This window comes from Wasmannia auropunctata, unplaced genomic scaffold, assembly GCF_000956235.1.
Source record: "Wasmannia auropunctata unplaced genomic scaffold, wasmannia.A_1.0 LD335328.1, whole genome shotgun sequence".
In the NCBI taxonomy this organism is placed as follows: Eukaryota; Metazoa; Arthropoda; class Insecta; order Hymenoptera; family Formicidae; genus Wasmannia; species Wasmannia auropunctata.
In genome coordinates, this window is record NW_012027562.1 from 306,768 (window position 1) to 320,247 (window position 13,480).

A 13,480-nucleotide genomic window follows, 5' to 3' on the forward strand; every position below is an offset into this window, starting at 1 on the left:
CACAATTTTATCATATTTCTTCAGATTGTTGAATAAAATAAATATTTATAGTTTTTTATTAGTGTTAATTAATGGTTGTTCATATTATATACATATCACATGGGCAAAATATGATTAAAAAAATTGTATGTATAACGTATAATAATACTGTAATGATATTGTATGTAAATATTATACAATTTATATTATTTAACAAATTTCTATTACTTATGACTAGATTAAGAGTACTATAATAAATATACAATCAATACGTACGTCACGAAAATGTTTTGTAAAATAGATTCTGTTAAACCTTTTGTATAAATTATGAAATAGTTCGCAATACAGAAATATCAACAAAATTGTAATTTTCATATAACTTTATATTTTTATTCTAAAGTGAAGAAATTGCGAACCATTTTTATTCACAGACAGCTTAATTGTACAGTGAATTTAGAGAAGATACGAAGTTTTACTGCACGTTACTTCTAATATCCGTAAGAACATTGAAATGCGACGAGAGACTTCGCGCTTTGTCACCAAAATGTAAAGTCCGTTGTACAGATACTCCCATCCTTTGTAAGGTATCATTGAAGCAGTTTTCTTCCCTCTGAATCCACGGCCGGTGTTTGTCCTGCATTTGATACGGCGTAACGTGTATGTGAGTATTTATTCCTGAGGAAGATATTTAATCACACGTTACACATCGAAATAATATTGAAAAATCAATACGTGATAATATTTCTAAGAGTCAACTCACTCAATTTAGCGAAGGAACGAAGTATTTCTGAATCCGTAATCCACGTATTTTTGGGACCATTGTGCCCGCCATCTAGCCACCACATATCTTTGATGAGCTTGATAAAATGATTTATATTAGGATCGTCACTCGAATTATTGTCGTAATAATGAAACTCGTAGAGAAACTGATTCAAAACCGCACATCCTTTACTAAAGCCCATCAGACTTAAGTTTGTAGTTTCGACGTTATGGCTATCAATGTCCTAAAAAAAAAAGATATTAAAATATTAAATATTCAATTCTTCAATATTGCACTCGATGCATGCAACGTATTGTATCTTTTAAGAATATTGTCGAGGTACAAGTTACAAGTACAGCATATTAAACTTGGGGGAAGTTATTAATATACTAATTCATATCAATTTTTTTTATAAATTATGGTTCGTCTCTTCGATACGTACTTCTCCAATTTTTAACGTCTTAACGTGCTCCAGGCAGCAAAGGAGGAGGTCCCTTAAATGTTTTAAAGCTTTGTGCATTGGGTAAAATGTTGGCGTGCCATATTTATCTCCTGGTACGAAATTATCGAAACAACTGAATACTGCGCTTCTAGTTATTGTCATTCTGAAACAAACATACGAAATCGTTGCCTAAGTTATATATCTTGATATAAATGTGGCGGTCGAGAGAGTTACACATAAATCCTTTTAATTATCATTATATCTAATTAATATGGAATACAAGAAGTTATATGTCGCTTAGAATAGAAATATTGAAATATTTCTGTGCGTAACAATATGATATTAATATTTTACCTGGCTGGACGAACGACAAATATATGACTTCTAGGAAACTGTTCGGACAGTATACTCGCCGTGTTCTCTAAGCTCCAATTTGCATATTTCTTGCTATCCGAATGTCTCTCCATGTTTTCTTGAATGTCCTGTGTGAAAATTTTTATCTAATAATTTTGTTGATATAAATATAAAATCAATACGAACGTAATGCCGATAAAAATTGCCAAACAAGTAAGATCTGCAGTTAATACTCTGTTCTAAAATCTATATAATGTCTTGTATACTCCATACAATTATTTTTAATGCAACATTTTATAATAATCGAAATAACGGATAGTCTTATAATTTTAAAAACATAATTTGTTATTTAGAAAAGCAAACTCAAGTGCTGTGAAAACGTATAGTGTTTAGGTGGCGAGATAACGGAAAGGTGAAAGATTACAATTAATTATTCGTCGTTAATCGATTCCGAACACGTACTTGGACGTCGCCGCCAAAAAATACAAGAAGATCGCTCGTCGGCTGCGACTTCGGCCGTGTATAAACGACGTCGTTGCATCGACCCGGCACGCCCGGTGTATTTCTCCATACCCAAATTCTCGAGCCCATCGGCCGCTATATATATATATCTGCAAGAGAGAAATCCAGGAAAGTGGCCGATGTCTTCACAAAACTGGAATATCGCGCTTGTCGGTCTGATAATTAGAACGAATCGTGGATTGCGAAAGTGTTGCTGTAAGTCGATCGTGCGAATAATCGTGCAAAATTGCGTACAAACCTATATATGTCAACCGCGGAGCTACGAGGTCTGTTTGTTTTGATTGCGCTTGCCTGCACTTTTTGTATTTAAAGTGACAGATGTGATGATATATAAATTACTTTAAAAGACGGAAAAGGGAAGAAGAAGCAAAGTGTGGAAGTCGCAATCGCGATAGAAACATGTTATTTCATTCTCTTCAATTGCGGCCTTATTTGTCTTTATTTTCCTCTTTTTTAGAAGTAAATTGATATGATATTCGGCTTTTGTTCGAAGTGCAAAAAGTGCAGAAAGTGCAAAAGTCGGCGTTATAATGTTTGGTTATGTTCTTTCAACCGGAAACGTACTGTCGAAACACTCAAAACGCCTCGAAAAAATTGTGAACGGGCACACCTGATCTGACGTTTCACTTATCGAAGTTGGCTGCCCTGAAGCTCAGCCCTGCCCCGTTCTGATTGGTCGATTTTCGATGTCCAATTCTCATTACGTAATCCGACACGGCGCGGCGCGCTGCTCGAAAGTGTGTGTGTGTGTACAAACGTGCGAAACTTCAGCTCGGAGCGCACTTCGCGGAATTTCGCGGTGTGGTCGCGTACCACGACATTCGCGGAGATATCGGGCGCAATTTTCGAGACGATCGCGATAACTGATTCGAGACTGCCCGGATCGGGATCTCCACGACATCCCCGCGGACCGTCCGCGCGCAATTGCGAAATGCCACCTCCGGCGGTGAGTGAATGAGATAAGCGCGCGAGCGATATAACTCCCGTTATCACGCTCCGTTGGAACGTACGACGTAGTAATGCGGCACGAGGTGGTCGGTCACGTATTTCTCGCGACACACGAGGAGGAGGCACCTCGCGCGAGTGCACGTCCAAGTGCGACATCGTGCGCCTCTCGACGAGTCTCGCGGGTGAACAGCGAGCCTGGGTGACGATCGCGCGCGCGAGGAATTCGCGAGGACGAAGTAGGGAGACGAATCCTGATCTCCTCTTCCCTCCCCGCGTCGCGTTTCGGACGATTTTTCTCGCGCCAACACACTTGTGTTGGCCTCCACGGCGCGGAAGAACACACGTTCCGCGTTACGTAAACACCGCCGCGATTTCCTGCGGTCTTAACCTTGACCACCTCCCCCCCTTCCCTTTGCTCGACGCTTTTCCACAGTGATGGGACACGTCGCGTCGGATCGCACGATGCAGCAGGAGCCGGCGCCGTGTTCCTGCGGGACGACAACGTGGAGTCCGCTCGACGGGTTTCAGGGTGACGCGCGCTGCGAGTACGCGGTGATCGTGCTGAATCGTCCCATACGCTGGAGGCGCGAGGTGCTGCTCCGGTTCTGGCAGAAAGGTTTGTACACGCCAATTGCACAAGTACTCGATGCGCGTCTCGCACGGTTCTGCAACTCCTTTTGCTTTTTCTTTCTCCGATTGAGACGAGAAACTGCACAGGTGCGATGATTACGGTTGTTGATTCACGTGTCTCCCCCTTTGCGCGAGCAGCTCGAATCACCGTCACCGTGGACGGCGGAACGCAGAGATGGCTGAGGTATCTGGAGGAGCAGAGGATAGACGTGCTGAACGGCAGGAACGAGCTGTACGTGCCGGATCTCATCACGGGGGATATGGACAGCTGTTCGCCGCTCGTGATCGAGAAGCTGCGCGGTATAGGATCCATCGTCGTCGAGACGCCCGACCAGAATCACACGGATTACACCAAGGCGCTGCTGCAGGTCGCACACTACGCCAGGACGCGCAACATAAATGTAATCCTTTATATTCTTGTCGCTCTCTCAAAATTGATGATGGCCGTACATGATGAAACAAGCGATATTTGTTTTTTTTTATTTTTGGCAGTTAGGTGAAATATACGTACTTGCAGAAACGTCGGGCAGGTTCGATCATATCATCGGCAACGTCAACACCCTGTACAAAAGTGAGAAGCTCGTGGGAAATATACAGGTAGGGTTTGCTCTTCGACAGACACGACTCGCGACTGAGTTGCATATCCCGATTGAGATCATCTTTTTTTACAGGTGATACAAGTGGCGAGCAACTCTATGACATGGATGCTGAAACCTGGTTTGCATAGTATACACATACCAGAAATCTTGGTACGGCAGAAATCTTGGTGTGGCCTACTGCCGATTGGTTGCCCGGTTAATTGTATCTCAACGACTGGCTTGAAATGGAATTTAAGTATGTTTTATATCATTTATTCTGTCTTGAAGTAGATCATTTTACCGCAATATACTTAAATATGTAGTGTGCGCAATTTTTCTGATTCTGCTTGGTTTTTTTTTCTGTTTCAGCTAACACAACCATGCAATTCGGCGGTTTAGTGAGTACTTCAAATACATACGAAGATTCTGAAGTGACTGTGAATACAGATACGCCGGTAATTTGGACTATGGGTATAGAGCATCTTCTAAGTGACGAAGAGTCGTAACGCAGTTAGTCCGCCAATAGATAATAATGCAGATAAATGATGCAGAGACATTTAGGTCAGACGTGCTAAATATTAGCCGCGTCTGGTGAGGTATTTAATACATTTTTTTATTTGAATAGCGGTAAACTAGATATCCACATATAACTGAAGACAATTTTAAGTTCAGTTTTACATAATTTTCTATTGCTCATTATGGGATCTTATAATAATACGTAATAATGGGTTGAACTGGGTATTTTTACTTATTGCATGCACGAGTCTCGTTTGAAAGTAGAGTTTACATTTAGTATGTAAAACAGATTAGCCAAAATTAATATTAGCATAAATTACGTACAGGATTATATGAATGGAACATTGTATTTATATCAGTTAGAAATTTACGAATTTCTTTTGCAATTCCATTTTACAATTCAAACAAAGTGTTATCAAATTGATTGATGCTGCTGCTTAGCGATATTAGGTGCGTTATCAGGCACTAATTCTTAAATACAGGTGTAATGTGTTAGTCATGTTACTGCGAGACGCAATGAAATAAACCTTGCAGTAACTATACTGTTATATATGCATTCCAACGATATTAGTTAAAAAGAGCACAAAGTGTAATTTATAGTATTGAGTTCCTATTTTGTGTGTAAAACCAAAGCCATGATCAAGTTACATGACATGAATACATATACGTATGGATGTATTAGTTTATCGATCCCGAAACAGATTATAGTTTCATATTACACAAGCTCATATCCCTTCACTCAAAACTTGGAACTTTTTAATCAATCTTTTACATGCGGGTAAGGATCGAAATGAAACTCGCGACTTCCCGTTTACAAATCGACCCCTACACAGAGCTAGTCAAGCAACATGATATTTTAATAACTGTTATTAATATATGATTAAAAATTTTAAACTAGAATTTTTTAAATATACAGATTTGATTAAAAAAAAAACACTTATTTTTCTGCTCATTCGTCATAGATTTTCAATCACAAATACATTTGCTGCTGATTTATTTCACAGTGAAATACGATATTTGTCTAGACAACACAAAAATCTAAATCGCGAAAATCTTTTGAATAGTTTTTTTTTTTAAGTTATTTTAGAGTTTTGTGTTGTTTAGACGACTACGAAATATTTACGTTGCATACGATTTGTGATTTGATGGACTTGTGCACAATTAGCACGTGGTGTAAGAGATATAAAACTCGAATACATCTCGTTAAATCTCTCGAGTGTTTCTAGGTAACGCAATGAAAGTGTTTATTGCAAGTATTTACTTGGCACGAGCGAGAGCGTCGGGTCGAAATAGTATATGCCCGGACAGTACGCCGCTTTATAACCGCCCGCACTCGTCTGTAACGCTCGACGTGTCTATAATACTCGTATAACAGCAGGTCGCTATACCGCCGTTATCGTGGGCTAGAATCGGAGCTCGTGTACTTCGGCGATCAGCTGTCACGAATGTTTACATTCGTCGGCCGAGTGCCGGCTCGTGGTGGGGTCGCGGCCACCGTCCAGTTCCTTTCGGCCTGTCGCGTCGCGCGGTTCACGTAATCCACCGAGTGCTTATCGTGTGCCTTATCGTCGCGCTGTCGCGCGGTATCGAGCAAATGCCAGCGAGCACTTTTCCGCGCTCTTCAGAATCGGGTAAGCTTGCGACCGGCTGACGCGACTTGCGGGTATATATAGGGGGTCGTGTATCTGTGGCGAAAACACCTCTTGAAAATATTTATTTAACGAGTATTATTTAGCGAGTGTAAGTTGAGTGTAAATTAGTATCTAAGCTAACACGTCGGTTAGAAGGAATATGTTTATCAGAATGATTTGACAACGATTATTGCGTCTTACTGCTGATGAGCTTATATTAAAGTTTATAATATGTTGATCTAACACGTTTTCTTGTTGTATTATTCAATAATACCTTAGTGCATTTGTACCGTTTTATATATTTGTACGCGTGTGTACGTCCTTACAAGAACAAGGTTGCTCCAAAGATCGGAACGTAACACACAATATTTAAATGAAAAGATCGTCGCAAATAGCTTTTGCAGTTGATACTGTTAAATTGTATCGCTGTAGTTTTATATATAAAATATATTAAAATTAAAATCACGAAATTGAAAAAGAAAATATTAATATACATAAGACGAAACTGAAACTTTGGAGCAACTCGGATCTATTTTTATTGCTCGCCTTCTTTCAATGTTGACAGCTGTGACAGATGTGACATTCTTTGAATGTTATTGCATCTACGATCAAAATACGATGTTTTGTCTTTTTGTAGATCCATTACAGAAGATTTTTTTTTAAGCTACATATCGCTTATGTCGCAAATTTCTTCATAAATATTTAGGTAAAACGCACGTACATTTGACCGTGCAGAAAATCTTATTGATAAAATTGATTTTATAGCAATTTTATTGCAATAATATTTGTACGATTTTCCGAAAAATTAACATATCTTAAGTGAGTTCTAAGTAACGAGCGACCGAAATAAAACAAACGCGTGATGGAAATTCGAGATGTTGCACAGGAATCGCGGCTCACAATGGGGAGAGCCTCTTTCAGGCCTCGCGTACACTCTCATACTTCAAACAATCGGCTACTCTATTAAACGCTCGGATTTCCACTCGTGTGCTACTCGCGCGCTTTTCGACTCGGAACTCGAGGGCCACGCTAGACGCACTTCGGACGCGGACAAATAGTCGGGCTTGGCCGCGGCTCGAGCCACCGAAATGGTGTCAGACCGTGTGTAAATAACCTTATGAACGTAAGAATAGACGTACGAGACGAATCGGGTTTATGTATCTCTTGTGCCTTGCGCCGTGGGGAAAAACCTCGCGCCGGCGGTCGCGCGACGGGATTCCGGTTTCAAAAACCTGCGCGGTTACGTGCTTGCTTCGAGACAATTTTGGTCCCTCCCTCCATATTAAATGCAACGATTCTTTGTCTTGAAAAAAAAAAAAAAAAAACGATATCGAGTTTCAACGAGAATTCAGTTTGAAATCGCGACGATTTCAGTTTCTTTTATGGGCCATAAAGTTTGTCTAGCTGTAAACTCGAGCCTGTTGCACGCCACCGTGCGAGGACTTGCCGCTGAATCCCGCGCAAACACGGGTCTTAACTCTCTTGTACAACGGCTCCCGCGACGCCGATCTTATTTTCGCATTTCAGCTGCGGTGGCGTTAATCTTTGTGCGCTTGTCTACGGACCTCGTCTGATCTCGCGTGAGCCAAGTCAAATAATTGGCGAGACGCCTTTGATTACTCAGCGAGAGGCTTGTCTAGTCGAGCCTCGAGAACGAAACTTGAGTTTAGGACCACGGTGACTGCGGGAAAACTCAGACTGGCAGTTTTCCAGCGGTCAATATTAAATTCTCGTCAGATCATAAACGACGTTGACATGCGTGCCGTCTGTTTCTGCGTCTGAACGTTAAATTCGGGCAGGCCTCCCGCGTTTCACTCGCGTTGCTATCTGATAAACGGTGAATCAATGGGATATAAAATCGCACGTGCAACAATAACGCTTTTATCGAAATACTGCAGTGAGAGCGGCTGTGCGTTTCTTTCTTGTAATTTATTGAAATTTTAGGAGCAGGAAACGCGAATTTTTATCGTCAATTAATGATTTTAACTTGCGATAACAATAGTAATAATATACAGTTTACAGGTGTCGATTGCAAAAGCCGTTTGCGATATCATTTTCCTAAACGGTGGGATATATAGTTGTATCTTATCTCCCTGGTCAGAGGAATAGGTGTTCACACACAGTGTTATTCGTGGAGAACATATTTTCCGCCACGGAGAAGCCGAGAAGCGGGCTGATTCCGTATGTATACCGAGCATACGTAAAAAGCTGCATATATCTAGTATAAATAGCATCGGGGGGGTGTACGAAAGCGACGTGTGTACGTAGGGATCGGCGAACAACGAGCTCGTTCTATCGGTTGGCGAAATATCGCGAATATAGTACAAATATACGATGGCGTTGCTACTTGGAAGTGCGTATCTGCGTGTCGAGTCTATTCGCAAGAGATTGCGTGTTGCCCCTGTAACGGCGGTCGTTGGAAAACCTCTTTCATCTTCGCTCGACTTGCAGTGCCAAGCAGTAGTCGCTTTATGCACGAGTCGACTATAAATAAAGCGCCTACTATCGATTTTCCACATGTCGAAGGGTGACAGAAGGGTCGTAGAAATTGTGATCAATATTGATTAGTCAATCACCTTGGCACACACTGCCGTACTTATCAGTTAATGTCTAACGATAACCGAAATTACGATTTGCGTGAAGATGTATACGTGGTGCTCGCGGAGGGTAATTTGGAATCCGACATTAATTTGCAATGAATTTTTTTCCTTGAAAGAGCATCGCGAGAGAATCATTTGACCTACGTGTCAATATTAAACCTCACCCAATATTACCCTCGCAATTTTTCAAATTAAATAAATTCGTTAGAATCCATATAAAATTGAAGAAGGAGAATAGATTTTATTTATTTCATAAAGCTTAGGTTTCGCAAAGGTTGCCGATTTTCCAGTTTTTCGTAAATCCAAAGCTGTCGGATCACCGACATTTTTGTCGTGCAAACGACTCCAAATTGATCAAAGAATCCGTGGATTAAAGCTCTCCCTCTGACAGGTCTGGGACACCCCGCATTACGTAGTTTTCTGCGCGACTGTGAGGTGAAGTAATCGAACGAGCCACAGACCGTCTCGCTGTATATATATACATAATTCTGTCGGTGGAGAGTAAAAGTTCGATGCCCCTGTCGGCGGTTCGTACCCTACCTAGTTTAGCTTTAGCTTCATCCTTCTTCTTGGGCGCAGTTTACTCGCTTTCTCTCGACACTTGCTTGAGCTTGTCGAGGAAAGATTCAGAGACAAAATTTATCTCCCCTTTATCCAGTTTTTTTTTGTTTTTCATATCTTTCATTTCTGTTTCTCGCAAAAATGATTTTACAAGTGATACTAGAATGATTTGACTATTTTAACTGATATTATATAGACGAAAAGAAAGAAGCAATTTATCTAAATTTGCGCACGTGTGTTGGACGTTAAAAAGTAATTAATTCATCAGATGTCAAGAGCAAGGTGGTCTCAAGTTAAATTACGAGCCTTTATGATAAATATAATAAATTTGATAGTATGCGATGTATGTACAAAGCAAAAACAAGGCTATAATAGAATATAATAAGAATATACGAGTGCGTATAGTAAATGGACAAATGCTAGTATTGCTATACTTCATCACTTTTTAAGACCTCCCCTGTCATTACTACTTTGTAAAATTCTCTTGATTAAATAATGACATTTTATTTACCGTGAACTATAACTTGTTCGAGAACAGCACTGTTTTATCTCAAGGTTGGCACTTCGAAGAAGTCGTTAGGAGATGCTTGCGTGCGCATGCATTTTGCAACTAAGCGATTATGTACACGGTGGACGTAAAGTTTATTTAAAATTGTGAATATGTGTGAATTTGGCTCACACTATCGTAAAGCACTCACGATAATGCTCTGTCTATATAGAAATGGAGATCCGTGTAGTCCACGTTTAGATCGTGAAACGTGCCGTTTACAATCGACCTCTTCTAACGCTGTCCGAATGGAAACGGAGCTCTTTAATTAATCTAAATTGATGCCAGACTCTTGTTCATCTTACCTCGACAGGGCTGTGATAGTATTTTAATCAGATCATTAAGATATCGAAGTGTGAAAGATAGCGGAGAAAAATATTATCGTCGTGTGTAAGGAAAAGATATTTTTTTTCAATGATTATTCAAGAAACACTATTTGAGCCCGGTTGGTTGGAAGAAAGTACGCTCGAATTTATTTAGCCAAAGAATTTCAAGCATTTTTTTCATATCATTTCGCGTCATATAAACGACTGTCGCAGACCATCACGAAGGGAAGACACTGCAGCATCCTTTGCCGCGGTTTCGTCGGACGGATGGTCCGCGATGCTTATTAGGGTCACTCAGTGACTGATTGGTGTCCAAGGTTCCTGCTGCTTAGGCATTTTAAACGTGTACTCGGTCTTTCGCCAATCGCTTATACGCGGTTGCTTAATTTGGTACGCGGCTGAGATTGATATGCGGCGTGCGACGTGTACACGCGAAAGGCCGCGGTTATCCGGTGGATAACTAAACAGCCTTTCTGAAGAAAGTAAGGTCGTCGATGACCGACGACAATGACAAATGGTTCGTCATTCGTGCAGTCGGATTGAAGACGCGGTGATTAACTATTTTACGGCCGCAAATTCTGCGCGACGGAATTGACGGAATTCTAGAGCGTGTTGCCACGCAAGACGAGTTTTATTCTAAACTCGCTGCATTGATATTTTTTTAACTATAGTTCCGTGGATTTTTTGGATCCTTTTTAATTAAACCGAATCAAACTGTTTCTTGAAAATAGTGTCAATATAATTAATTTGGATTTCTTGACTCCGAATTAATTAACGATTGAAAATAAATAACCACCTCGAAATTAATTATTTAATATATTTACCTTGTTTTCTTGTTGTTATTACTACGAGATACTGCGACTTGTTGCTTATCTATTGAAACATTTTAACGTAGCATTTGTCGAATTTAATTTTATGAAAGTATACAATAAAATTTAAATATAAAATGTTTCGTTAAAATTGTTAAAATGTGTTAAAATTTTTCGATTTCTGTAAAAATTTTAAATTCTCTTATCTGAGATCACATTAATGAAGAGATTTATTATACTCGTATTATTCTACTCAAGCATTATGTTATTTTCATTGGATCGTATATGCAGGTACAGGTACCTGCATCGCGAAAAACCGCCAACGGCCCGACTAGTTTATAATGGCCCACATTCAAATACTATTCCTACAGTAATGCAACTCTCGATCTGTTATGCAATGCATATAGAATACTATTGCGTAGTGCCAATACCAATTTGTCGAAATCGTTTGTCAAACATTTGACCTTTAGGCTGTCGTTAACTGTGCATTTATGGACCGCGTTATATGTCAATTGATTTATGTCAATTACGATTGACGATGCTGTATGAAATTTATCTTAATAATGCTTACTTTACGCTACTTAAAATCAAAATTATCAATTTGCAGCGCTCTTCTGCCGTATCGTTAAAGTAAATGTAAGAAAGTTAAATGTGGGAGGCTTTTGACGAGATAAATTTTAAGCAAAGCATTACATAACAATTTTGTCGCTCGAATTAATGACGATAATAAGACAATTATATATATATATATATATAATATCTATTTTTAGAATTTATTAAAAAAGACACATGTGGAATATCTACAATTCTTTTCTGATCTAATTTAATAAAAATAGAAGTCAGAAAATAATTATAGATATTTTTATATTTGCCTTTTTTTTTTACCATAGGAAAAGCCTCTTGCAAAGTAAAGAGGCTATCCAAAAATTGCATCTCGTAAGTTAATACGGATGCGGTAAAAATTTTAATATGGGTGTCAGCAACAGTACTCTCACTAAACGATCATTGAGCACTTTGCTCCCCAAAGACAAGGATAAACCTCGTTGCTTCCTCGGCTTTATATACGCTGACTGTAATATTCTACTTACGAGAAAGTGTAGCCATCTGTTGACAGATTCGACAACTAGGGAGATATATATACTAGGTGGACTTAAAATACTCATCATTATTATTTGTCACTTTATTTATAATCTTGTCAAAATATCAAAAATGGAATATAATTTTATGGAAATCCTTGTCGTGTTTTTTCTAAAATGCAATTTAAATTAAAAAGATTGAGCCAGTTATTAATTCAAGCTGATTGACGTAGATATGTTTAAAGTGATCCTGAAAGTCACTCCTCTTCAGTTAATTCTTTGAAAAATTTTCCACTCGTCAAAATCACGAAAAGCTATCTCTCTCCCGCCTACACTACGATTTGCAAATCTTCCTCTCTCGGATTTCAATAGCTGGCATTTGTAATTGTTATTTATGCAACACTTAAATGCGCCAAGTTCAATATTCTCGTATCATTACTGAAAATCATGACAACCGGAATATGTATAACTATTGTTTGAGATTCGTATTTATCCAGAGTAACAACGAGTGGACGAGCTTCAATCGTACTAATTTAGGCGTTGTAGAGCTTAATACGGCTGTCCTAGTTGAAAACCTGTCCATACGGGACGTCACGTAATGCAATGAGATCCGGCATTACTAATATGCTTTTAATTTGCTATCATTACTTGTTTTTGATAGACGTGAGGCATCGTGAGAAAGACTTATTCGGAATACGGTTTTTGTTATTTCTTCGAAACACCGGCCCGACGATAATTCGAATCGATAGATCTCTTTCACAAATTCTTTTTCACTTAGAATTTCTTTCGAAAGTTGTTATATTTCTATGTTGATGTGTATACATTGGAATGGTCCGTTTAAAGGGACTTTATTAATTTATATGAAGATAATAATATTTAAGAAAAAAATTAAACATAATAAAATAAAATATAAAATAAGAATATATCAAAAAAATGCAACATTTTTTTTATTTTTTTTTATTTTTTTTTATTTTGGGTTCTTCAATCGAGTGGCTAGGGGAATTACTCATTTATGTGATTTCTGGCATAAAATTGACGAATGAATTTTTGTAAATATATTATCATATTCTTCATAACCGTTAGACCAAAATTCATGGAGTATCGTTATATTAAACGAAACCTCGTGAGAGATAAGATTATCTGTAGTTTTTATAATCATTAAACATTTTGTATTACGATATATATATATATATATATATAT

At 38.8% G+C, this 13,480-nt stretch overlaps 3 protein-coding genes across 5 annotated transcripts in view; 2 read left to right on the forward strand and 1 right to left on the reverse strand.

The window, feature by feature from the left end:
• Window positions 1-28: 28 nt before the first annotated feature.
• Window positions 29-2,633, reverse strand: LOC105457263 (UPF0565 protein C2orf69 homolog). 3 transcript variants are annotated; one of them, XM_011701844.1, is made up of 6 exons: window positions 2,296-2,633; window positions 1,998-2,146; window positions 1,536-1,663; window positions 1,182-1,344; window positions 740-983; window positions 34-654 (listed from the first exon to the last, which is right to left on the reverse strand). In XM_011701844.1, exons 2-6 carry the CDS (start codon window positions 2,124-2,126, stop codon window positions 452-454), a joined length of 867 nt encoding a protein of 288 aa, XP_011700146.1. In that variant the 5' UTR covers window positions 2,127-2,146; window positions 2,296-2,633; the 3' UTR covers window positions 34-451. The 3 variants fall into 3 exon arrangements, with proteins under 3 accessions (XP_011700147.1, XP_011700146.1, XP_011700145.1); XM_011701845.1 differs by lacking the exon at window positions 2,296-2,633 and having other exon boundaries at window positions 29-654; window positions 1,960-2,052; XM_011701843.1 differs by having other exon boundaries at window positions 1,998-2,632.
• Window positions 2,634-2,804: 171 nt separating this feature from the next.
• Window positions 2,805-5,499, forward strand: LOC105457265 (thiamin pyrophosphokinase 1). Its single transcript, XM_011701846.1, has 5 exons — window positions 2,805-3,621; window positions 3,774-4,036; window positions 4,128-4,232; window positions 4,307-4,469; window positions 4,583-5,499. Exons 1-5 carry the CDS (start codon window positions 3,441-3,443, stop codon window positions 4,717-4,719), a joined length of 849 nt encoding a protein of 282 aa, XP_011700148.1. The 5' UTR covers window positions 2,805-3,440; the 3' UTR covers window positions 4,720-5,499.
• A 143-nt stretch (window positions 5,500-5,642) lies between these two features.
• Window positions 5,643-13,480, forward strand: part of LOC105457266 (V-type proton ATPase 116 kDa subunit a) — a 23,824-nt gene continuing 15,986 nt past the window's right edge. The window contains exon 1 of the mRNA XM_011701848.1: window positions 5,643-6,360. The gene's annotated coding sequence lies outside the window, so the exon portion shown is untranslated. The remainder of the gene's footprint in view (window positions 6,361-13,480) is intronic.

Coding starts and splice junctions, on each gene's coding strand:
- LOC105457263 (XM_011701844.1), bottom strand. CDS start 2,126: ATGGGCTCGAGAATTTGGGTATGGAGAAATACACCGGGCGTGCCGGGT. Junction 1,664..1,997: donor TTTTTGGCGGCGACGTCCAA/GTACGTGTTCGG, acceptor ATTTTCACACAG/GACATTCAAGAAAACATGGA. Junction 1,345..1,535: donor TTTGTCGTTCGTCCAGCCAG/GTAAAATATTAA, acceptor TGTTTGTTTCAG/AATGACAATAACTAGAAGCG.
- LOC105457265 (XM_011701846.1), top strand. CDS start 3,441: ATGGGACACGTCGCGTCGGATCGCACGATGCAGCAGGAGCCGGCGCCG. Junction 3,622..3,773: donor GCTCCGGTTCTGGCAGAAAG/GTTTGTACACGC, acceptor TTGCGCGAGCAG/CTCGAATCACCGTCACCGTG. Junction 4,037..4,127: donor CCAGGACGCGCAACATAAAT/GTAATCCTTTAT, acceptor TATTTTTGGCAG/TTAGGTGAAATATACGTACT.